At 48.2% G+C, this 23,371-nt stretch overlaps 1 protein-coding gene and 1 long non-coding RNA gene across 3 annotated transcripts; both read right to left on the reverse strand.

Annotated features, from left to right (window-relative positions):
- Window positions 1-5,186: 5,186 nt before the first annotated feature.
- On the reverse strand, window positions 5,187-14,288 carry LOC472193 (uncharacterized protein encoded by LINC01558). Of its 2 annotated transcripts, XR_010158256.1 has the most exons (3): window positions 13,468-14,288; window positions 9,847-10,140; window positions 5,187-8,278 (listed from the first exon to the last, which is right to left on the reverse strand). XR_010158256.1 is itself a non-coding variant. In XM_009452395.5 (2 exons), exons 1-2 carry the CDS (start codon window positions 13,706-13,708, stop codon window positions 10,097-10,099), a joined length of 285 nt encoding a protein of 94 aa, XP_009450670.2. In that variant the 5' UTR covers window positions 13,709-14,288; the 3' UTR covers window positions 8,286-10,096. The 2 variants fall into 2 exon arrangements, 1 of the variants encoding a protein (XP_009450670.2); XM_009452395.5 differs by lacking the exon at window positions 5,187-8,278 and having other exon boundaries at window positions 8,286-10,140.
- Window positions 14,289-16,286: 1,998 nt separating this feature from the next.
- Window positions 16,287-21,474, reverse strand: LOC134810396 (uncharacterized). Its single transcript, XR_010158257.1, has 2 exons — window positions 19,129-21,474; window positions 16,287-18,433 (listed from the first exon to the last, which is right to left on the reverse strand). It is a non-coding gene; the product is annotated as an uncharacterized LOC134810396 (long non-coding RNA).
- Window positions 21,475-23,371: the final 1,897 nt, after the last annotated feature.

Consider the following 23,371-nt stretch of genomic DNA (forward strand, 5'->3'; position numbering starts at 1 on the left):
AAACTGTCTTCAAAGTTCTGAATTTTGTATTTCAAATAAATTATTACAATAGTCTTATGTGAAAGTAATGAAATTTGGCTGATAATGATTGAAATGTACTGCCTTGACTTGTAAGCTTCCTTAAAACTTGTTTTCATATTTCAATGGATGTATGTTTTCAAGTAGACGAGTCAAAATTCTAGATTATGGCCAGGTGCAGTGGCTCATGCCTGTAATCCCAGCACTTTGGGAGGCTCAAGCAGTAGGATCACTTGAGGATAGGAGTTCAAGACCAGCCTGGGCAACACGGGGAGACCTCATCTCTACAAAAAAGGCATGGTGGTGTGCACCTGAAGTTCTAGCTATTCAGGAGGCTGAGGCAGGAGAAATGCTTGAGCTCAGGAGTTTGAAGATACAGTGAGCTATAATTGTGCCGCTGCACTCCAGCCTGGGCAACAGAGCAAGAACCCCAACTATAAATAGATAAATAAATAAATCTAGATTACAATAATCCATCTATATTAGCGTTATTCTGTTTTTGAAGCTCTAATGACTATTTATAGGCTGGGTGCGGTGGCTCACACCTGTAATCCCAGAACTTTGGGAGGCTGAGGCAGGCAGATCACCTGAGGTCAGGAGTTCGAGACTAGCCTGGCCAACATGGTGAAACACCATCTCTAGTTAAAAAATACAAAATTAGCCGGGTGTGGTGGCACACGCATGTAGTCCCAGCTACTCAGGAGGCTGAGGCAGGAGAATCGCTTGACAATGGGAGGCAGAGGTTGCACTCAGCTGAGATCACACCATTGCACTCCAGCCTGGGTGACAAGAGTGAAACTCTGTCTCAAAAACAAAAACAAACAAACAATAAAACTATTTATGTCTGAAATGCCTGGTTATTTTTAGCCACAGAGTAGGTGGTATAAAAGATTATAAAAGCAACACTTCTAAACATTTTTTCAGTTTCTTCATTAACACTCTTTAATAAATTTTAAAATAATTTTTTATGATTTGAAATGTTTACATGTGAAATTGAATTACGAATTAAGAAAATCATTCTTCTAATTTTTTTCATTAATTTTACACATTTCCATATGGAAACCTGAGTCTTTTGCATGATGTGGTTATCCCTGCACTAAGTGTGTAGATGGCTGGCAACTTTAACTTTTGACATTACACAGTTGGCACCACTTGCATCTGGCATTTGTGTCAGTATCAATAATAGGTCATTCAATTTTGTTGAAATAATCAAGTTGTTTTTAATTCCAGCAATGCAGCTTTTTCTAAAAAAAAAAAAAAAAAAAAAAAGCAACAACAACTAATTCTTGCCAATCAAACCCTGCTCCAGGCCAGATTGGTGTTTCCAACACCAGAGGATGCTCCAGGCAGTAGATCGGATTCACACTCTCTCAGAATACGCATGTTTATGAAATTTAAAGCAAGCATTCCTACACTTATCCAGAGTGATTTTTTTACAATATTTTATCTTAGATTCTATAGCTACCACTTACATAAAAAATGCAATGCCCCATAACAATAAAACCAAAAGTTTCTCAGAAGACAGTGCAACAGAAAGCCCATGTGTCTATACTCGTCGCAATGGTCAGTATCAGTGTGACCCAGTGAGCTTACCCTAGAATTTATATTATAATTAAAGATTGCCCATTATCACAGCTACTCTTATACTATTTACTACGTACCAAGCACTATGGAAATATTTCAGTGTTTTCACCAACAGTCCGGCCTGACGGCGTGTTAATGCACGGACATCGGTGGGAATGCTCGCCTGGCACGAGGATTCTGGATCGCGTTGGATGGAGTTCATTATCATTCTTAAGGGCTATCCTTTTTAATATGCACATGACTTTTCTAACCAACTTCTTGTGATATAATTGACATACCCTAAATTTACCTATTTAAAGTGTATAATTCAGTGGTACTAGTACATTCACGAGATTGTGCAACCATCACCACTCCCTGACTCCTGAACATTTCCAGTCTCCCAGGAGAAACCACATTCTCCTTAGCAGTCCCTTTCCATCCTCCAGCCCCTGGCAGCCACTGCCTGACTTTCTCTCCCTCTGGATTTGCCTGTTCTGGACTTTCATGCACATGGAAGTAGACAGTGTGTGACTTTTTGTACCTGGTTCGTCCCCTAGGCACGTTTTCAAGGTACACTGTGTTGGAGAATGTGTCTGTACTTCTCTTTAATAGACTTTGTTTTTTAGAGTAGTTTTAGGTTCACAGCAAAACTGAGCAGAAGGTACAGAGATTTCCCACCTACCCTCTGCCCCTCAACACACACACAGCCTCCCTCACAACCCACATCCCCACCACAGCGAGCATGTGTTACAATTGATGAACCTACAGTGACACATCATTGTCACCCAAAGTCGACAGTTTACAGGAGAGCCCCCCACTTAGTAGTGTGCATTCTATGGGTTTGGACAAATAATAATGACACACACCCCCGTTGTAATATCCGCCTACTGCAGATGATGTCTTCACCTAATAGAAGGGCAAGGAGCTGCTTACAGCCATTGTCCCTCTACCACCATCACCAAGCCTTAGCCCCGAGCCCTGCCTACACCAGCTGTTCTGAGGTGTTGGTGTATTAGCCCTGCTGTGTCCTGATAGACTTTACCTCTGTCATGCCCATTCCGGCCCAGTAACCAGACTGCATTGTTTGTTCTGCATATGAGGCTATGCCGTAACTTTCCGTGTGTTTGGGGGCTTAGTCATCGTAGCATTAGATTAACAGGTTTAGGGCCGGGCGCGGTGGCTCATGCCTGTAATCCCAGCACTTTGGGAGGCCAAGGCGGGCAGATCATCTGAGGTCAGGAGTTTGAGACCAGCCTGACCAACATGGTGAAACCCCATCTCTACTAAAAATACAAAAATTAGCTGGGTGTGGTGGTGCGTGCCTGTCATCCCAGCTACTTGGGAGACTGAAGTGGGAGGATGGCTTGGGCTCAGGAGGTGAAAGCTACAGTGAGCCATGATCACACCAGTGCACTCCAGCCTGGATGACAGAGCGAGATCCCGTCTCAAATAAATAAATTAATTAAATATTCTGATTCTCTTCTTTCTTCTGATGTTTCCACTTAGACAATTGTCCAGCATCCAACTAGAAGGCAGCTGGAAGGAGAATACATAGTAAAGCTGTTCTCATTAACTGTATCATTTGCTGACTATTATTGCCATAGGATTGATGAGCACGACAATTATTACACAGAAGAGGGATTTCTTGCTATCCCTCTCAACTGTCTAAATATTTAGACATGTGGTATCTGAGCCATACACATTTCTCTTCCCAATTATTGAGTTCCCAGCTTGGCCCACAAACAGCATGAGGGTTTTGTTTAGAGTGGAGAAGAAAGGCCTTTTTAGAGAGCTAGAGAGCGGGGCTTTCTAAACCAGCTGCGATTCTTTCTGAAGGTGGGAGAGTTGCTGGAAGTAGAGGGATTTGTTGAAGTCGGGTGGGGAGCAGGGAGCTTTTATCAGCCCAAGGGGGTATTTCAAGGCTGAGACTGGCGCTCAGTCTCCACATCAGACCGGCACTCACTGCTCCGGGACTTCCAGAGCGATGTTGCCCCACCTGCCAGGACTCTGCAGACCATGAGGACGGCAGTCCTGACTCCTACAAGTAACCACATTTAGAGCAGACCCCTGAGCCCCACTTCCTCTCCAGCAAAAGCACCAGCTCTGAGGCTCTGCCAGCCCTGAGTTCCGAGGCCCCTGGCCCAAGGAGGACTAGGAGAAAAGAACAAATGAGCTGAGTATAGACGTGGCTGCCATTCATCCCTAAGGCTGGAGAGCAAAGGGCAGTCTGGCAGCTCACCCCAAAGCACAGAGAGTGCAGGGAAAGGGAAACGGAAGCATGGGGAAAATGCAGCTCAGACTCAAGAACTTAAAAGTGTCCTCCCCAAAATCAATGCGAGTTAACTACGCCACCAGCTATGACACTAACCGTCTCCTGCCTACCCCCTGCAGTTGCCTACATTTTGATTTTGGTTTCATAGATCTGGAATCAATCTGCTTGCAGTCAGAAATGTTAGTGAGGTAATCCCAGAGAGAGAAATATCTGCCGCAGTCATTTAAACATCTGGTGCCGCCTCCACCCATGACCCCATCCATGGCTCGCCTGGCCTCGCCTCATCTCTGCCAACCTATATTCCTCTTGCTTCGAGTGAAGCTCTTTCCCTATAATTTTCCTTCATCTCCTGATCAATAAAACCTGGATTTACAGGCCAAGAATAAGCAAACAAAAAGTACCCGTGAGCTTGTCTAAACTAGCTTTCATCGAGAAATGCAGCACAAATAAAATGAGTGATTGGTGAGGGGTGAGTTTTGTTTAACTGGGCTTATTCTGGTTGAGAAGCAAGCTCACATCAACTTGGCCATGCAGGAGTAATGTGACTGTCCCCAATTCTGTCAAAAACAACAGCAGACTAAACTCCCTGGCCTCACAGCTAGCCACTTCTGAGGATGAGGCTTACCACGCACTCAGGACTACGAGCCTTTTCCAAATGTTCTCTTGTCTACAACCCTCTGAGCGTGGTGCAAATATTAATTAGTGTTTCTAATGTCACCTTGCACTGTCATTACCCGTTGATGAAGAGACAGACGTGTCTCCGACAACATCCAGGCCAGCCAAGGTGACATTGCTTTCCTTTGCTCTAAAGCTGTATTCAGCTGCCCTAGTTGGAGTCATCCGCATAGAGTCATTACCATCTCACTTTTGGAAACACTCCCACTCCACTCTGTTGCTGTCCCTAGCACTGTCACTGCAATAAGATAAGAGCCCCAGGCTGGGCACGGTGGCTCACAACTGTAATCCCAGCACTTTGGGAAGCCGAGGCGGGCAGATCACCTGAGTCAGGAGTTCGAGACCACCCTGGCCAATATGGTGAAACCCCGTCTCTAAAGAAATACAAAAATTAGCCAGGCGTGGTGGCTCACCCCTGTAATCCCAGCTACTCGGGAGGCTGAGGCAGGAGAATCGACTGAACCCAGGAGGCAGAGGTTGCAGTGAGCCGAGATCGCACCACTGCACTCCAGCCTGGGCAACAGAGCAAGACTCTGTCTCAAAAAACAAACAAAAAGAGCCCCAGTGCACCTCCAGCATCCTGGGATCCTGCAGCTCCCGCCCTCCTGGGTGCAGGTCCCTAACATCCCCCCCCAGGCCCACCCACCTTCACCCCCACCTGCCTGCTCCAGCCTCTTCTGCTTCCCAAAGCCATGGCCAGACGCACCTCCCCAGACATGGCCTGGCCGGCCCTTCTCTGCTCAGGAATGCACTCGGGCTGGTAATTACTGGCCACGCCAGGTCACCAGCTTGTTTGTCTTGTTCTGGAGACTTCCATGTGATCTTGGCTCCCGTGTGAGCTTGGTCACCTCTGAGCCTCTTCCACGCCTCTCTCCTTTCCCCCAAGCCGTGGCTCCGGCCACCAAAGCAAAGCCATAGCAATGTCCACTGTGCATGGTGAGAACGCTGCCTCCAGAGCTCTGCAGTGCCTCTTACCTCACCCGATCACCACACTCAGCCACACGTGACAGGCAAGCTCAGTTCCCATTTCACACACTGGAAAACAGCCTCAGAACAGTCTAGCAGTTTGCACAGGATTGCGTAGCTACAGCCTGGCCCACCCTTCCTAAGAAGCCTGTGGTTCCTCACGGCCATAGCGTGCAACCTCCTCCGAAGCCCGGAGGCCTCGCTCTCTTCTAGTTCCTGGGGCAGTGACAAAAGCCTCCGATGTGCAGGATGTAGACTAGACATGAGGCGGGGTCCCTGGCTTAAAAGAGCTGGTAATGAATTAAATCAGCAGAAAATACAGAAGTAATATAAAGAATTGTCATTAATATAAGGTAGCAAATGATTAATACCAAAGAAGTGGCAAAGATAGTAGTTGCTGTGGAAGACGGAAAATATGTGTTTGAGGCTGGCGTGGTGCAGAGACAGTTTCTTGGAGAAGGTGGCCTCTGAGCGAGGCTGGCGAGTGGGCATGCCCCCGTGTCTTTGTGACCCCGGGGGACAGGCCTCCACTGGAAGGACCACAGCATCATCTCAAGCCCTGGGCTTCAGCACTGTGTTTCTGTGTGTTGCTGCCTAATGGTTTCCTAAGATTCAGTCTGTCTCCCCGACAACACTGAAGGTGTTATCTTACAAATATAAAAATGCCCACATTTTTAAAATATACACTTTCACTTCCTTCACAGCCAGGTTGCAGTGTGACTGAGAGGGCTGGCATGGGACTTGGCAGCTCCGGGTCCCCAGGGAACTCGGAATTGCACTGGGGCCTATAGCAAGGGACCCATGAAGAGCTGACGGTTGACTTGGGCCTCCCTCCAAACTCTGGGTGAATGGAAATAGTAACAGCTGCCTGGCAGGTGCATTGATTTAACTCAGTGCAGCGATTAATAGGTCTCAGCCTGTTTACGTGATTATAACAAAATATCTGCGGCTGGGTCATTTGTGAAGAATAGACGTTGATTCTCACACTCCGGAGGCCGGGTCTGAGATCAAGGTACCGGCAGGTTCAGTGCCTGGTCGGGGGCGGCTCCTCTCAGACAGCACCTTCTCCACGTCCTCACATGGCAGGAGGTGAGGAAGGAACAGACTCGCCCCTTGAGCCGCTTTCTAATAAGGAGCTAGTCCTCCTGCACATCCCTCCTCTCAGCACCGTCACACTGCTGACCACGTCTCCACATATGAATCTTGGTGGACACATTCAGGCCACAGCAGACGCAATGGGAAGGATAGTTCAAAACATAAAAATGGCACAATTTTAGTAGCAAAAGGCCAGCCTCCTGTCTGGACTGACATTGGGCCTTCTGCTGTGGGTTTCCTGAGAGCCTCACGCCCCTCTTCACACGCGGGCCTCCTTCACTCTCCCTGGGGTCCTGGCTAGGAACTTCCACGCCCACCACCCACTGCTCATCTTCTGCTGCCCCCACAGCTTACATGGCCCGTTCACCCAGTGTTTCTCATCTGCCTGCCTACACCATCTCGTCATATCTCAGCTTAGCCACGACCGTCTCTCGGAGCCCTCCGGGCCTTCGAAGACTGGTCTAGGGGCTTTCCTATGCACTTACAAGGCAGCCTTTAAGCCCCAGTGGTCTTTCTCCTCACCAGGCTGTTTTCCTAAGGCAGGAGGTCTGTATTTGGTGGCATCATACACTGGGCACTGACCAGGCTGACCAAGCCTACCCTCGGGGACTGTTTGTGAATAGCTGAGCAGCAGGGGCCGGCGGAGAGACCTCGGCTCTGGGTTATCCATCCACTAGCAGCCATCCCCTTGTCTGCTGTGGTAGAACATGAATCTTAGCAGAAATGCACAAACCACCCCAACCATAAGACTGCATGCATTCCTACTCAGCTCATTATCAATCAAGATATGAATTTATAATCCTGGTAATTACTAATCAATAAAATTAGACCAGATAAGTCCCTGAATTGTCAAATGTAAAAATGAGAATGTAAAAAGAGCTAGTTGAGAGGTCAAAACACAGAGGAAGTCCTGGTGTGGCAGCCACACGTGGAACCCCAGCACTTTGGGAGGCTGAGGCCAGCCCAGAAGCTCGAGCCTGGGCAACACAGTGAGGTCCCATCTCTCCAAAAAAATATTTAAAATTAACCGGGCGTGGTGGTTGCATGCCTGTGGTCCCAGCCACTCGGGAGGCTGAGGTGGGAGGATCACTTGAGCCCAGGAGTTTAAGGCTGCAGTGAGCCACGATTGTGCCACTGCCCTCCAGCCTGGGCTATAGGGCGAGACCCTGTCTCAAAAATAAATTAATACTTTTAAAAGCACACGTACCGAGGAAGAAGGCCTGAATGATTCTCAAAGCCCATCCTGCACCTGCCCTCCCCCCAGAATGACTCCAGCTTTGCCTGAGCACTCACAAGGAGAGCCAGGCCCAGGCCCTCCTCACAGTGATGTGCCATCAGGTGGAGAAGCCACACCCTCCGCCTGTCCACTCCCACACTCACCGTTGCTGCGTCACACGTAGGCAAAGGAAGAATCAGAAACTAAAGGTTGTCAGTTACCTTTTCAGGGAAATACATGTCCCCATTTGTTTTCTAGAATGAAAAGAACAGCTTCAAGGTGTTTAGAGGCTCCTGTCAATGCCCCTCATGCCTGGAAATGAATGCGAGCTGCAGATTCGGGTTGCCTTCTCCACCTGCTGCAAATGCACCTTTAATTGCTTGTACACATCACGTTTTCCCGGGGAGCTGATGAGTCACCTGCCTTTCCACTCATAGGCTCACGCCCACCTCAATCCATCCTTCTTTATGTCTCTACAGGTAAAGAAAATTGCCTGCATTAGCTGCCCTGACAGCCACCCACTACTCCTGAGGGTGAACATCCAGAAGAGAGAAGGCGCACCTCTCAGAGTCGGTCTGGACCGTAACAACGGGAACGGTTATGCTCTTTCAAAAGGCTCTTTCTCTTTTATGCCCACAGATAAAAGTTAGGGACTTCTTGCTGAATCCCAGGAGGTAGTAAAAAAACCATGAATCTCCATCCAAGGATCCCTGCACCTAGTCGGTGCCTCCACGGCACTCCGGTTTAAAGACCAGGGATCTTAGTCGTCACTAAGTAACCTATTAGGAGCTCTTAATAAATATAGCTCTTTATGTTGTTAGCAAGTGTGTTTGATTTTTGCCACTCTAGGAAGTGAGCTCTGTCCATGTTTTCAGAGTAGAAAGTGATCTATGATACAATGAACTGTTTTTAGCTTCATGAGTTAGAAGTAGGAAGAGGAGAATGTATGAATTTGTTAACTGCCTTTTCCTGTTCAAAAAAAAGCTTTTTCAGCAAAACATAGTCCTTAAGTTTAAAAAGTCAGTGTTTATTATCTGACAGATATGTTTAAATTAGTAAAGAAAACATTACATTTCCATAAACATTGAATGAACATTATGTGAACATTGAGTTTAACTTTTGGTTGTCTCTTGGGACATTTTTGTCAATTTGAAAAATGATGAAAAGCATCAACAAAAGATGCAAGCAATTGTGTAATCTCAATGTGCTACCGAAGTGGCTCTCTGCTTGGGTATGAGAAAAGCTATCAAAGGAAAATTTGATTTAAGAAAGGAAATCTAGGCCAGGAGCAGTGGTTCAGGCCTATAATTCCAGCATTTGGAGAGGTTGTAGTGGGAGGATTACTTTAAGCCATAAGTTTGAGACCAGCCTAGGCAACATAGCAAGACGACTAAGCTTTTATTTGAACAGGAAAAGGCAGTTAACAAATTCATACATTCTCCTCTTCCTACTTCTAACTCATGAAGCTAAAAACAGTTCATTGTATCATAGATCACTTTCTACTCTGAAAACATGGACAGAGCTCACTTCCTAGAGTGGCAAAAATCAAACACACTTGCTAACAACATAAAGAGCCATATTTATTAAGAGCTCCTAATAGGTTACAATAAATCAAGTTAAAATCAGTTAAAAATAACATGTGTTCCCTTTCTGCTAGGATCCAACTCATCATTTAGGACGTGGTTGGAATAGGAATTGCTCAGTAGAGACTAATGCTAATTCCTTTGTGCTCCTTCTTTCCCTCTTCATACTTTCTGCTTTCTCTTTCCCATCTGCACTGATACTGCATTGCCTGTTTTGTCTCTTAATTGAGCCTGAGATCTCAGGGTGCAAGGTCACAGATCTCTTTCACAGCACAGTCCAAGACAGCATGTGATTGAGATGTCTAACCTTAACCGACACTATGAGCTACAACACTTACAAACCCCAAAGTTACTGAGATTTTAAATGTGCTCAGCTCTTGTCACATATGTTTAATGCACTAAAGAGCACATTCTTGAGATTGTTCAAATCAACATCGGCCAGCCTGCTAAATACTTACCTGTGCACTTCTGGATCAAGCTCTGTGGGCATAGCAGGTCATTTGAACTGGGATAGAAATGTGTTTTGTCTTCGATAACCTTCCCGCTGTGCCTAACCAGTGCCTGCTGTCCCCATGAATCTCCTCCTCTGTGCAATGTGCATGAAGCCTGTGCTCTTCCTCACAGCCCTCTCCCTGCAGTCCCAGCACCAAGGCCGGCTTCGCGGGCAGGCCACCTCCTCTGCACACCGCTCCCTGTTCCCTGCTGGGTTTAAGTAGGAATGGAGCCTTCCCAGTGTTGAAATAAACCTGTGTCTGCAAAAGAAAACAAAAACAAGACAGAATTCATTTGTAATTTGGTATTTGTCTGACTTTTCCTATGAACTATTAGGATGCTTTTCTTATATTTCTCTGCAAACATGTTCCGTTTTCCACACATGATTACAAGTTGCATAGATGATCTACTTCCCTTTCGAGATTGTGACATCTTTGAATGTAGAATCCGTTTCTGTGTATCTGGTACTCCCTGCCGGAGTACTTGCTGCACTGTGGCCATCAATGGGTGTTTGTTCAACATTTAATAATGGTGCAATTTAACAAAATTCTATTAAATTTGTTTCTGTCTACATGGAAATGTAATTTTATCTTATTAGAACCATTTCACTTTTAAATGCCCTAAAATAGCACTCTTGGAATGAGGAAATGAATATAAACTAAGAAGACACCTGTGGGGACCTTTGTCCCAATCCCCATCAGTTACTCTTCCAGCCACCTGGCGAGGATACAGGCTCAAATGCAGGTGTTAGGCTGAGGTCGCCCAGTCACCAGCTCCAGGGCTCTCGGATGCCCCGCTCTCACCACTACCACGCGCAAGAGCAGAGCGAGAGCTCCTTAAAGCCAGTTTATTTAGCATTTTGATCTTTTCATTTTCTGATTTCTTATAATTTATAAATTTGAAGAAGGCCTTCTTCCGCACTGGTGGGGGTGTGTAACTAAAGCCTGGAGGCTGCTGTCGCGACGCCTTTGTGGCTAGAGCTTCTTTTACTATCCTGAGTTAGAGCCTCCCGAAGCCACGGAGGAACGCCCACGGGGCCGGGGGGTGGGGTGGGGACACTGCGCATTCACCATCTGGGGACCCAGTGTGCTGTGGTGCCCTTGCTGAAGCAAGGCTAATTGTCCTCATGTGACCGAGAGAGCCTTCTCACGGCCATGCACAAAGACAGAGACCGTGTCAACAAGCATCCCAAGGTAGGACAGAGGCAGAGTGTTTCGGATTCTCTTTTAGAATTTGGTGGCAACTGCGGGAGAGGCTGGTCTAATTTGTAACAAGTTAAACAAAGAGCCTTAGGAAGACAAACAGAAGAAAGACCCTTGGATTTATTATAGAATCCAAGGCCTGGCTTTTTGAGCCAGGCTTAGCTTTATTAGCATACAGCATAATGCTTGGCACCGAGGAGACACTTAATAAATATTTATGCACAAATGAATGAATTTTCAGCATGTCACTTAACCCTTTGTACACTCAGTCTCCAAGTCTACAAAATAAGATGATTCAACTGGATAGTTATCATGATTGTAAAAATGTCTTGATTTAGAGATACCTACTTTTCCCTCATTCTCTACTTTCACACGTGACTAAAGCAAATTATAACCAAACCTCATTAATTTAGAATTACACTAGTAAGCCTCATCTAATTCATTAAAATCTGAATTACAAAATATATTAAGAGAAATACAACATTACTTTTAAAAAATTCAATAAATAGGATGAAGATATAAGTGAATAAGATTAATTAGATAAAATGATTTGTACACTTATGTTCCAGATTGATAAATCCAAACTTTAAAATGTCCTAACAATAAAATATAGTTCTGAGTTTCAAGGTAGCTCCTTTGTGCTTCTTTCTCTTTCTTTCTTCTTCCTTCCTTCCTTCATTCCTTCCTTCCTTCCTTTTTCTTTCTTTTTATTTTTGATGTTTACTTTTGTTTTTCCAACTAGAAACTAAGCCTCTGAAGTCAGGGAATATGTAGTATAGAGCTTGTGAGATAGCTTTTGAAAATGGACAGAAGTATTTCAGAAACTTCTACTCAACAGTTGCTATGGACTGAACTGTGCACTCCCACCCTGCAAATTCCCAGGGGAAGCCCCACCCCTCAGCATGGAGCAGGGGCCTGTAAGGAGGTCGTTAAGGTTAGATGGGGTCATAAGGGTGGGTCCCCGAGCCAATAGGATTGCTGTCCATATAAGAGCAGCCACCAGAGAGCTTGCTGTCTCGGCACACAAGCATAGAGGGACAGGGGCTGCTGGGCAAGTCTGGAAGCCTCAAAATGCAATCTGCCTGCTGCCCCCTGGATCTCGGACTTCCAGCCTCCAGAATTGTGAGGAATCAATGTATGTGGTTTAAGCTGAAACTACCCAGTCCACGGACAGCAACCCAGGCAGAATAATACAATAGCAATGTCAACACCACACAAAACTCTCCTGTCTCCTTATAGATGAAGCAGCTCCAACCCACAGGCTCCAGTCTCACTCAAGGCTCACCAGAGATGCAAGCCTCACCCTCCCCATCCACCCCTGCATGCCACCATCCACCCCCATGCCCCCATCCACCCCTGCACACTATCCACTATCCACCTCTGCACTAAACCAGCCACCCTTACACCACCCCCCACCCCTACCCCCACCCCCATCATCCATCCCCACAATACACCATCCATTCCTGCCATTCACCCTTGCATGCCACCATCACCACCGCACTCAGCCATCCACCCCTGCACTCAACCATCCACCCTTACCCCTCACCGTCCACCCCATACCCCGTCATCCACCCCTGCACTCAGCCATCCACCCCTGCACTCAACCATCCACCCTTACCCCTCACCATCCACCCCATACCCCGTCATCCACCCCTGCACTCAACCATCCACCCCTGCTCCCCACCACCCACCCCACCCCTCACCATCCACCCCATCCTCAGCCATCCAATCCTACCCCTCATCATCCATCTCCCCACCATCCACCCATACCCCTCACCATCCACCCATACCCCTCACCATCCACCCCATCTCAATCACCCAATACTAACCCCCACCATCCTCCCCTACCCCCCACCATCCACACCTACCCCTCACCATCTGCCCCTACCCCCCACCCCCCACCCTACTGTCTCTTACTCAGGACATCCACCCCACTTCAGGCATCTGTCCAAAGCCCATGCATCCACCAACCTGCCTGAGAGAGCAAAGGACCCTCCACCTAAATTCTTATCTGCTCTTCAAGGGTTTCCATCCATTCCACTCACCCTCTGAGTTATCGCCATTGCAGTGGGTGAGACATTTCACTTGAGGGAATGAAGGGTTTTTTTGGTCCCCTCTCCCTTAAAAAAATTTCAGGGAGTTGAGCGATGAAAAGCTGCCCTTCCCTTAAGACACACACACCTTGGCCCAGCATAGTGTGCTAGGCAGTACCCTAGCATGCAGCAGGCAAATACAGGGCACCTGGGTCCACCTGAACTTCAATCAACCATAGATAATTTCTTAACTTATACTAGATTGAGATAACACTATATACAACCCTACTCTACTACCATGTATTAGATTATGCCAAAAAATAATCCATGGTCATTGTAAATGCACACTTACCTGGCACACTGTATTTTACTTGCTCTATCTGGCAACTCCTTCCATTAGGGAAGTCTGAAGTAAGCAGTCGAGCTGGGAGAGCAGAGTCATGCAGGGCAGGGGAATGATGGGGTCCCACAGCCATGCCCATCAGCCAGTTGACCACATCTGCATGGCACAGGGAGAAGGAGGGGAGGACAGGTGAGTCCCGGCACGGCCACATCTTCATCAGCCCATCAACCACAGCCTGCACGGCACTCATCCCATGAGCTGTCACCCAGCACCCACCAGGAACTGAACAAGAAGGACATGGCTGTGTCCTCAGGGAACTTAGGGAGGACAGTTATCTCCCCCACAACACAGTTCAATCAAATGTACCACGGGGCAGGTGTTAGTCTAATATTAACCAGTGCTAGGAACACTGCGTGATCTTAGTTCCTTCTTGAAAAGTTTGTTTTCAAAAAGCTGAAGGAAAATACATCACAGTGATACAGAAGTTGAACCAGCCTCTGGCCCTGAGCACCAGTGCACCAAGCAGGTGATGGGGCGGCCCCAGTACAGGCAACAGCACGTGGGGTCTGGGGGCAGCCGAGGATCCAAGCTTAGCCTGGGCAGCATGTGAGGTGAGTGGCCAGCAGCACACCCCAGCGTCACCTGGTGCCTTGGTAAACGAGGCTGCCAGAAAAAGCATGGATTAAGCAAATTTATTTTGCCTGGGGTCATCATTTTAGCAACACAAACTTACGTCATTAATTTGCATTGGCATCTGACCATTTTGTGGAATGTGGAGTTTCTGAGGGCGGCAAGGCACCTAGAGTCCAGCGCCTTCTTGTGCTGCCCACTCTGGCAGAGGCCCCAGGCAGAGAAGAAGGCGGCAGAGAGGTAGACTAGCTGATGAAATTTCTGATTTCATAACTCAAGCCTTCTTTCTCATTAATTTTTTTCACTTCTCCATTTTTATGGAAATAGAACATACATACAGAAAGTACACTTAAAGTATCAGCTTGATGAATTTTCACAGCCTGCGCTCACCCTCATCAGCAGAGCCAGATGAACAACCTGAACACACAGCAGCCCTGAACCCTCTGTGGGCCACTCCCAGGCACCAAGCTCTGGCACCCTCACTTCTGAAGGCAGAGAGTGATGTGCCTGTGTTTTTGCACTTTATACGAATATATTTTGTCTTACATCTTAATTGCATATGTTATTTATCCCCAAGTTCCCTGAGGACAGAGCCACATCCTTCTTGTTCCTTCCTGATCAGTTCCTGGCGGGTGCAGGGTGGCGGCTCTTGGGATGAGTGCACGCTTGGTAGTGAAGGGGTGGCCGCGCCTGGACCCACCCGCTCTCTCTCTCAACCTCCCTGTGCTTGACAGGCTGCTGGGCATGGCTGTGGGACACCATCAATGATTACTCTCCCTTTAACCCTTTCAGAATCAGCAACACAAGCAGTGCTTTAAACCCAAAAGGTCCCTTAGCACCAGGCCATAGAGATTTTGCAAAAGCCGTGGGATACGGAGCTGGTACAAGTGGAGTCTCTCTTATTCGAAATGCCTGGTACCAGAAGTGTTTTGAGTGTTTTATTGTTTTGTATTTTGGAATATTTGCGTATACATAATGAGACATCTTGGAGATGCTACCCAAGTTGAAACACAAAATAAATTCATGCTTTATATACACATAGCCTGAGGTAATTTTATACAATATTTTTAATCGTTTGTAAATGTAATGAAATTTTGGTTACATTGTGACTGCAACCTGTCACATGAGGTGATATGGTTTGGCTGTGTCCCCACCCAAATCTCAACTTGAATTGTATCTCCCAGAATTCCCACGTGTTGTGGGAGGGACCAAGGGGGAGGTGATTGAATCACCGGGGCCGGTCTTTCCTGTGCTGTTCTCCTAATAGTGAATAAGTCTCATGAGATTTGATGGCTTTATCAGGGGTTTCTGCTTTTGCTTCTTCCTCATTTTCCTCTTGCTGCCACCATGTAAGAAGTGCCTTTTGCCTCCCGCCATGATTCTGAGGCCTCCCCGGCCATGTGGAACTGTAAGTCCAACTAAACCTCTGTTTCTTCCCAGTTTTGGGTATGTTTTTATCAGCAGCATGGAAACAGATTAATACATGGGGTCAGGTGTGGAATTTTTCACTTGTGGCATGAGGTTAGTGCTCTAAACATTGTAGATGTCAGGGCATTTGGGATTCCAGGTTTTTGAATTAGGGAGGGTCAGCCCGTATGGCAAAAAGCCAGGTGCAGCAGCCTCCAGTCTGCAGGCCTGAATATTGGGCTGCTAATGCAGGAGAAGGCAAGATTGACCTGATGTCAAATATTGAAGCTGAAATGTGTCAGTGCCCATGTGGATCAATGTTTCATGTGAGGACAATGCTGACATTTTTCTAACCAGCTGGATCATTTTAAACCATTGTGCTGAAAAAAAGACAATCAAAGAATTATGATTTTTTAAAAAAATCTCCCTAGCCTGTAAAGTTTAACACTGAAACACAGTCCTTACGAATATCTTCTTCTAAGTGTGGTGTACAAAGTCCGTTTCTGCAGTGGTTTGAGGCTAATATGCTTCTACAAGATGGTGTTGTGGTCTGGCCTAGCTATGCAGATCCTTTTGTTTCTGTTTCTGGAAATATGTCAGGCATGTTGCCCTGTTGGTGTAATTTCCTTTAATTCATCCTCGGTCACCGTTTTCCAGGGCCTCTGGGCATGGGCGTTGATAACCTACGCCTGGTAACACCAACGTCTGTGAGCCCAGCCTGACAATGATTCTACCACCTGTCGATGGAGCAGGTTTCAGTGTAAACAAGCGTGTGAATAACTGCTGAAATATTGACGCTTTATTGCCTCCACGGAGGCCACAGTTTCCTTTATTTTATGATGGTACTTGAAATAATGTTTGATAAGAACCTGCCCAAAGTCCTCCTCACATGGAGCATCTTAGAGTTTCAAAAGAAAATTGTTGAGGTTTCTGTTCAAATTCCAGAAGATCCAACTAGATCCTGGGAGTCATCATCATGCTTCTGGTGGATTTTCTCCTGCTCACATCACAGAGTGTGATTCTCAGACCCCTCTAGCTGTCCCAGTCCCCTATGCCCAAATTAATTCATTCACTTCAGTGCTTCAAAAACTGTCTTTAATTCTCACAAGCCCCAAGTTGATGCATTCTTCTGAAATCCTTGCTTGATGACACTAAGTATCCATTCCCTGCCATTCTCTGTCACCACACGCTTTATATTTTCTCATTGCACATAGTAAAATATGTAATTTTATATTTGCTTTTCATTTTACTTTCCATCTCCTTCACCAATATGGAAGCTCCAGGAAGGGAGAGGCGATGGACTTTCTTCCCCTGTTGTTTTGCTACCATCACGCACACAACGCCTGAATTATAGTCGCTGCTCAATAAACATCTGTTAATGAATAGATGGTAGTGGCACAGGGGCCCGGCACAGGTGAATACCTCCCTGTATTCCTCTTTAGCTCAGCACTCAGGGCACATTCCTTCCTGTGCACAGTGGAAGGTAACTCTGCTGAGTCCTCTGTCACCGTAGCCTCTGCAGAGGTCCGGGCACACGGCCACCTCAGAGCCCTCCTGCAAGCGTAGCAGCCTCGCACGCCACCTGGAGAATGTGCACATGTGTGGGACTGGCCCTGGTTCCCACCGCACTGGGAGGTGGCCTTTGCAGAGAGCTGTCATATAACAGCCCTGCCAAGGGGAGGGTGGGACGTCATGGTTTCACATGGATAAGGTTCTTTAAGGCAGGCTCCCTACAACACTTAGCAAATAAATAGTGTTTATTCGTGTGCTCATCCACACATTTGTTGCCCAATGCAAATTCACTAGAATCATAGCGTCAAACAGCTGGATGATCGCTCATCATCACACATAGGCTTGAGGAGTCCCAGAGCTAACGTCAGCAAGATGATGGATGGACGGATGAGAGATGGATAAATAGATAATAGGTTAATAGAGACAGATAGAGGGTAGATAATGATGATAATGAACTTAGGTATAGATAGACAGTAGATGTGGATAGGTAGGTAGTTAGTAGGTAGATAGATAACAGGTTAATAGAGATAGATAATAGATAGATAATTAATAGATAGAGATAGAGATAGATGAGAGATAGAGATGACCCTGGCTTTATCATTTATTAATATCATTTCGACAAGGCAGAGACCCCAGCCCATGGAGAAGCTGTTGGTGGTGTGGCTGGGGTATGCAAATGTTTATGCACACTGTGTTTTTGAGGGGGAAGAGAGGAAGGAAATGGAGGAGAGGAAAGAAGAAAAACAATGGGACAAGGCACCCAGGGCCGCCATTCACGGGTCCATGTGTTAAACAGGTGGTTATTTGAATAGTTGCTGCTGAAAGCTTCTGCTACCTTCCCCAGGTCAGGAATGAAACACACAGGCCCTGGTGGTGGCTCTGGTTTTTTCTGGAATTGTTCTACTGGAAACTGCTCTCTGTGAATTGACGGCTAATGAGACAAGCATCCGGAGCGAATGAGGGGCAGCGCCCTCCTCCCGTGTCCACTCGTGGGCTCCTCCCAGGCCGAGGAAGCTCGCTGCCCAGGCTTCGACAGACCCCCGAACAAAGGGAGCTGACAGCTCCACAACACTCAGCCCATGGGGACTGCAGCAGGTGAGTCTCCACCCAGCCTCCCTCCTTTGGACCAACATGAACTCCGGAGACGTCTGGGTGCAGCTGCCTCAGGCCCTGCTGTCTTCAACGGGGACTGAGGTTGCGGTTTAGCTGGCTTTCCTGTTCCTGCTTCCCCGGGTCCCCCTCAAAGAAGCCGCCTGCACCCCGTGCCACCTCACTCCGGCATAGCCCTACTTCTCCAAACCACCAGGCCTGCCCTGCCTTGTCCACGCAGATCTGACAATCTCCACAGTGCTGTGCAGACTTCAGCTCCAAGAAGTTGCAAGTGATGGAGATAAAATCCTTTCCCGAGAGAGTCATGAACCGTGGCCTGTTTGAGGTCAAAAGAAGAAATGAGAACAAAGACAAGCCAAGGCTTCGGAGTGAGCCCTGAGACACCTCTCAGCTGGCCGGGTGGCCAGAGATCCACCCTGCAGGAGCCGCACCGAGGCAGGTGGGCCACATCTCCCAACAAGCGGCACACAAGAAGGCCCCTCGCAAGAGGAGGCATCTGTGGTCTTCCCAGAGCAAAGGCAGCAGCCCCGGGAGCCCAGCCAGTCACTGGCCACCTGCACGCCTCTACACAGCAGACCTGGCCAGGCGGGCAGTGCCCCTGGCCCCTTGCGAATAGAATGTTGTGGAACAGGCGGAACCTGGGCAGCTGTCCTGCACTCTGGCCAGCCAGTCCGTGGATGCTCCTGCCAGGCAGGACTGAGCCACTGCCAGTCTGGCCGGTGCCAGCCTTTTCTCAGATCCAGCCACGCCCTCTCTGGATACGGTCTGGACACTGGCAGACCAAGCAGGCAGTTGCCTCCCTGGCTGGCTCTGACCTCCTGCAGCACACGGAGAGGATGCACTGCACTGCCCGGCCTCCGGGCACCGAGGGCCGCTGCTCCGCCATTTCTTTCTGCTACCACTAATTCAAAACAGGGCGGGGAGCAGCTAGGCAGCAGCTGGGAGAGCGGCGGGCTCCTCCACCCCGTTGCTGGTGGGCTCCATCCGGCCGCACCGCCCGCGCATGCTCACCTCCAGCTGCCTCGGCCCAGCGGCACGGATGGACTCAGCGGCGACCACCGCGGCAGCTCCCCGGGGCCTCCTCACAGGTCAGCTGAGCTTTGCTTTCAGTCAGCGAGCACGGTTCCCACACGTCGGTGGTGATTTTTGTAAGAGGTGGAGGTCACCACAGGAAGAGGGGGCGGCAAACCTCCCTTCCCGCTGTTTCCCGCCTTTCCTCCGGGCGGTTGCGTTTCCACGCCGTCCTCGCTGCTGCCCGCCCCAGCCCACACCGAGCAGGAAGGTGGGGTGTGGCGGGGAGGGGAGTGGAACTGACGGAAGCAGAGAGGGTGGTGCCATCGCCTCCGGCCTAGCTTCTGTTTGATCATTAGTTTCAATTCAAGAAAACGTTCTTTTGAGGGAATTTTAAAAATAAATCACGTGCACCTCTTGAGGTAAGAAAACCAAGTGTCACAATCGTTGTTACCACGCAGGGGAGGGGAGAGGAGGGAGGACGGGAAAGGGAAGGGGCGTGAGAAAGGCGGGTGGGACTGAGCATCACGGCTCACTGGCCGCCGCGCACGCGCGGGCCCTCCCCGTCCACAGCACCCGCGGCGTCTTCCCCCCGCTACAGCGAGGAGGTGGACGTCGCCCCAAGGGGAGGAGCGTGTCAGGGTGGCTTCCGGTGCAGGTTCTCGCGCAGGCCCCAGCCTTCATAGGTGCATTCTGCTCTAGAACATTCCTGTTCATGCGTGGTCGTCGCTCACGGGTGGCCGCTTAGGTGCACTTCTCAATGGCAGCGCCCAGCACGGAGCAATGCCTCGGAGTGGCAGTTTCTTCAGTACGGTCCCCACGGCCTCTCCCAAGGCGGAGGATGCTGCCGCCACGGAAACTGGCTCACCACGGACGCTGGTGAGCTGTGGAGCTATCAGCGAGGTGTGGATTTCTCAGGCCTCTGGCAGGAGCCGGAGTAAAGGCCCTGAGATTCTAGACCAGCCAGAGTGTCTGAGTGTAGGTCAGCAAATGCGGGCAAATGTCTAGGAGGTGGTGTCCTGCAGGGAGCCGAAGGCCCGTGGGGGACGTGACCAACTCAGCATTCCGCTGGAGGCTACAAACAGCAAACTGTTTCTCATGAATGCAGGATGTGGGCAAACTCACACTGCCCTGCCACCAAAAGGTTTGCTAACAGACATCACTCCCTAGCTCCGGGCTCCTTGAAGTTATCTGCCTAAAAAATCTAGTGCCTATTGTCCAAAAAATGCAAGCCTACTGTGAACCAAACGGCAGACTGACAATCACCCCCTCCCCCAGCTTTCTCGCTATCTCTTTTTGCCTAATAAATACGGAGGGCTGTGTAAAGCTCAGGGCCCTTGTCCACTAAAGGCAAGGTGCCCCAACCCCTTCTTCCAAATATACTCTTTTGTCTCCTCTTGTCTTTTATTCCCGTGTTGCCCCCCTTTGTTCAGTCCAATAGGTCCCCAACAATGTCCTGAGGGTATGAATCCTGAAAGACTACTCTCCACGAAGCAGGTGTTTACCAGGTTAGTGCATGTTTCCTGGGTATTAAGGGAAAACAGTTAAATGTTCTGTATGGGGGTCTCGGTTCTGTGTCGCACGAGAAGAGTGTGTGTCTTTTTACTTTTTAAATATGGCTCAATAAAATTTTAAATCACATATGTGACTCTCATTGTATTTCTATTACACAATATGTTTTTTACCATGTCAAAATATCGGGTGGTTTCAGTCAAATTGGTTAGTTAGCACCATGTTCAAGAAAAACTCATCTTTTAGGAAGGTACTAAATGGTTCCTTGGTTGGGTTTTTTTAATGGAATTATATAACGTGTTATCACTAATTTGGCTGCAGAATAGGAGTCTGGGGGTTGGCTATAATGGCCTCTGAGGTCTTCTAAGCCTTATAGCTCTGTGATATTAAACTTGGTAAAAAGATGCCAAGAGATTCCTAGAGGACAAGCCAGAAAGTATTCGCAGCCCATAAAGTAGAGACAACTCAGCCGCTGTGAAGAGAGAAACATCTCCACCGCCACGTTCGTAGTCTCCTCCTCAAGGCCTCAGTTTTGGGTCTGGTGATCTGGCTCTAGTTCCCCACTCCAGGTGGGAGCTTCGCAGGCATGGGCTAGTTACTCGAGTTCCGGGTGCCGGGGTGACCCATTTGTAACATGGAAATAGCAAAAGTCCCTCCCCAATGCTATCAAAGGGTAGTGATGCGAGACAGGAGAAGTGTGAAGATGCTTTATAAAACTCAGAGTGCTAAATACTGGGGCTTTTCCCCCTCTAGGTAGAAAGTTATAGGAGAAGGTGGCATTGACTAAGAAACAAATAATCACATTAATAAATAAGGCAGGAAAGATTTCTGAGATTAAATAACATTTTCATAGATTGATTTTTTAATTCCATATTTATCATCAAAGTCAAGCAGAACCCAAAACTGATCCTTGCAGTTCCGAAAGCGGCCTTCTGTGGCATGGAGTTGTTGAGCGGAGTCTAGTTCCGCGTGTGTATCCTGCTGGGTTACACCTGTTTAATCTTTGCCTTTCTTTTGCCCAAAGAGTCAGCGTGTGAATTTGTTTATGAGGAGAACGACTCAAATTAATAACGAGGTGTTTTTGGTTGTTTTTTTTTTTTTTTAATCTTTGGAATGTGCCACATCAAGTTCTGCTCCATTTCCTGGTGATTCAGATTCTAATGACGACCTTCACTCTCCCAGAACGTCCTCCTGTGACTGGCAGCAGGCCCTCTCCGCCATCCACAGGAGCGGGCGCTGCTCCAGGCACACAGCCAAGGGGGATCAACCCTGGGGAGGGGGCCGCAGTGCACCTCCGCCTGGGTCTTTCTCCCCTCATGGGTCCACACTCCCTGACACCATCTGGCTTCCCTCCTGACAGCCCAATGCAGCAGACAGATGGCAGCGTTTACAGTTTCCACAGTGATGAGCGAGCCAGGGGCCTCCAGCCAGTGCAGGGTGACCCAGGCGCGCCCTCAGAGCCTGGCGTGGCCGGACTCTGGCTTCGCAGTTGCCCCTGGGTTGTCCCCGGACTGACATCTCTGGGTCTCTTCCTCTGCTTCATTTGGGAATCCTTTGTTGTTCAGTGACCAGGGAAATTGAGAAAATAAGCAATGTGCTGATGTCATGGAAACAGTATGTAGCAACTAAAATACACCAGCTTTCCTGGTTTTCCAGGCCCATATTCTACCAGATCAACCAATCCATGGCTTTGAGTATCAGCTGCCCACAGCGCGCTCAGCACCATGCGAGAGCCCACGAGGAAGGAGGGAGGCAGGTGTGGGCACCATCCTTTAAAAATTCAGATGTGAGACCAGGAAACACACCTAGCAGAAACAACAGGAGTAAAACTGAAGAAAGGAAAACAATGCCAGCGTGAAGTTTTCGAGAAAAGCCTCCTTAGAAGAGAGAGGACTCTCATCTTTCCCCCCTCACTGGGAGTGCCTAATGCCTAGTGTCAGGGCAGGGCTCTGAGCTGTAATTATCTTTCCTTACACCTACTAGTCCACAGAGGAAAATTAAAAGGCAAAACTGTTAAGATCAACCGGGCGCGGTGGCTCATGCCTGTAATCCCAGCACTTTGGGAGGCCGAGACGGGTGGATCACTTGAGGTCAGGAGTTCAAGACCAACCTGGCCAACAGGGTAAAACCCCGTCTCTACTAAAAATACAAAAATTAGCCGAATGTGATGGCACATGCCTGTAACCCCAGCTACTCAGGAGGCTGAGGCATGAGAATTGCTTGAGCCTGGGAGGTGGAGGTTGCAGTGAGACAAGATCGTACCACTGCACTCCAGCCTGGGTGACAGAGAGAGACTCTGTCTCAAAAAAACAAAAACAAAAACCCTGTTAATATTGGGCCCATTCGCCACAAGAACAGTTAAATTATTTAGTAACAAACCAAAGCAAGTTTAAAGTTATTTCAGTTGGCAAGAACACTAGCAACCTGGGTTGCCAGAATTCGTTCACCCGGGTTCACAGGTGCAAACTATGAGCGATTCTAGTTCATTTCCTAAAAAAAAGAAAAACTTAGAAAAAGAAGAGCACGGGATAGCTTAGGAAATCACAGGGTTCCAGCCGTGAAGCTGGACAGAAGCTCCTGGGCACCGAAGCTGCAGCCACACAGAACACGCCAGCTCGGCTCTGATGCCACCAGCTCCAGCCACACGCACACGGCCGGTTGCATCCTACAAGTGTGCACTGCCACACCTCCAGCAAATATTTCATTATCCTGACCATATTCTCACACTTTA

Source organism: Pan troglodytes, chromosome 5 (genome assembly GCF_028858775.2).
Source record: "Pan troglodytes isolate AG18354 chromosome 5, NHGRI_mPanTro3-v2.0_pri, whole genome shotgun sequence".
NCBI lineage: Eukaryota > Metazoa > Chordata > Mammalia > Primates > Hominidae > Pan > Pan troglodytes.

What these genes read in the sequence shown, in the direction of transcription:
- LOC472193 (XM_009452395.5), bottom strand. Translation starts at nt 13,708, where the DNA reads ATGAGTGCCGTGCAGGCTGTGGTTGATGGGCTGATGAAGATGTGGCCG. An exon ending in AGTAAAATACAGTGTGCCAG is followed by an intron (nt 10,141 to 13,467) that starts GTAAGTGTGCAT and finishes TTTCTTTTGCAG; the next exon opens with ACACAGGTTTATTTCAACAC.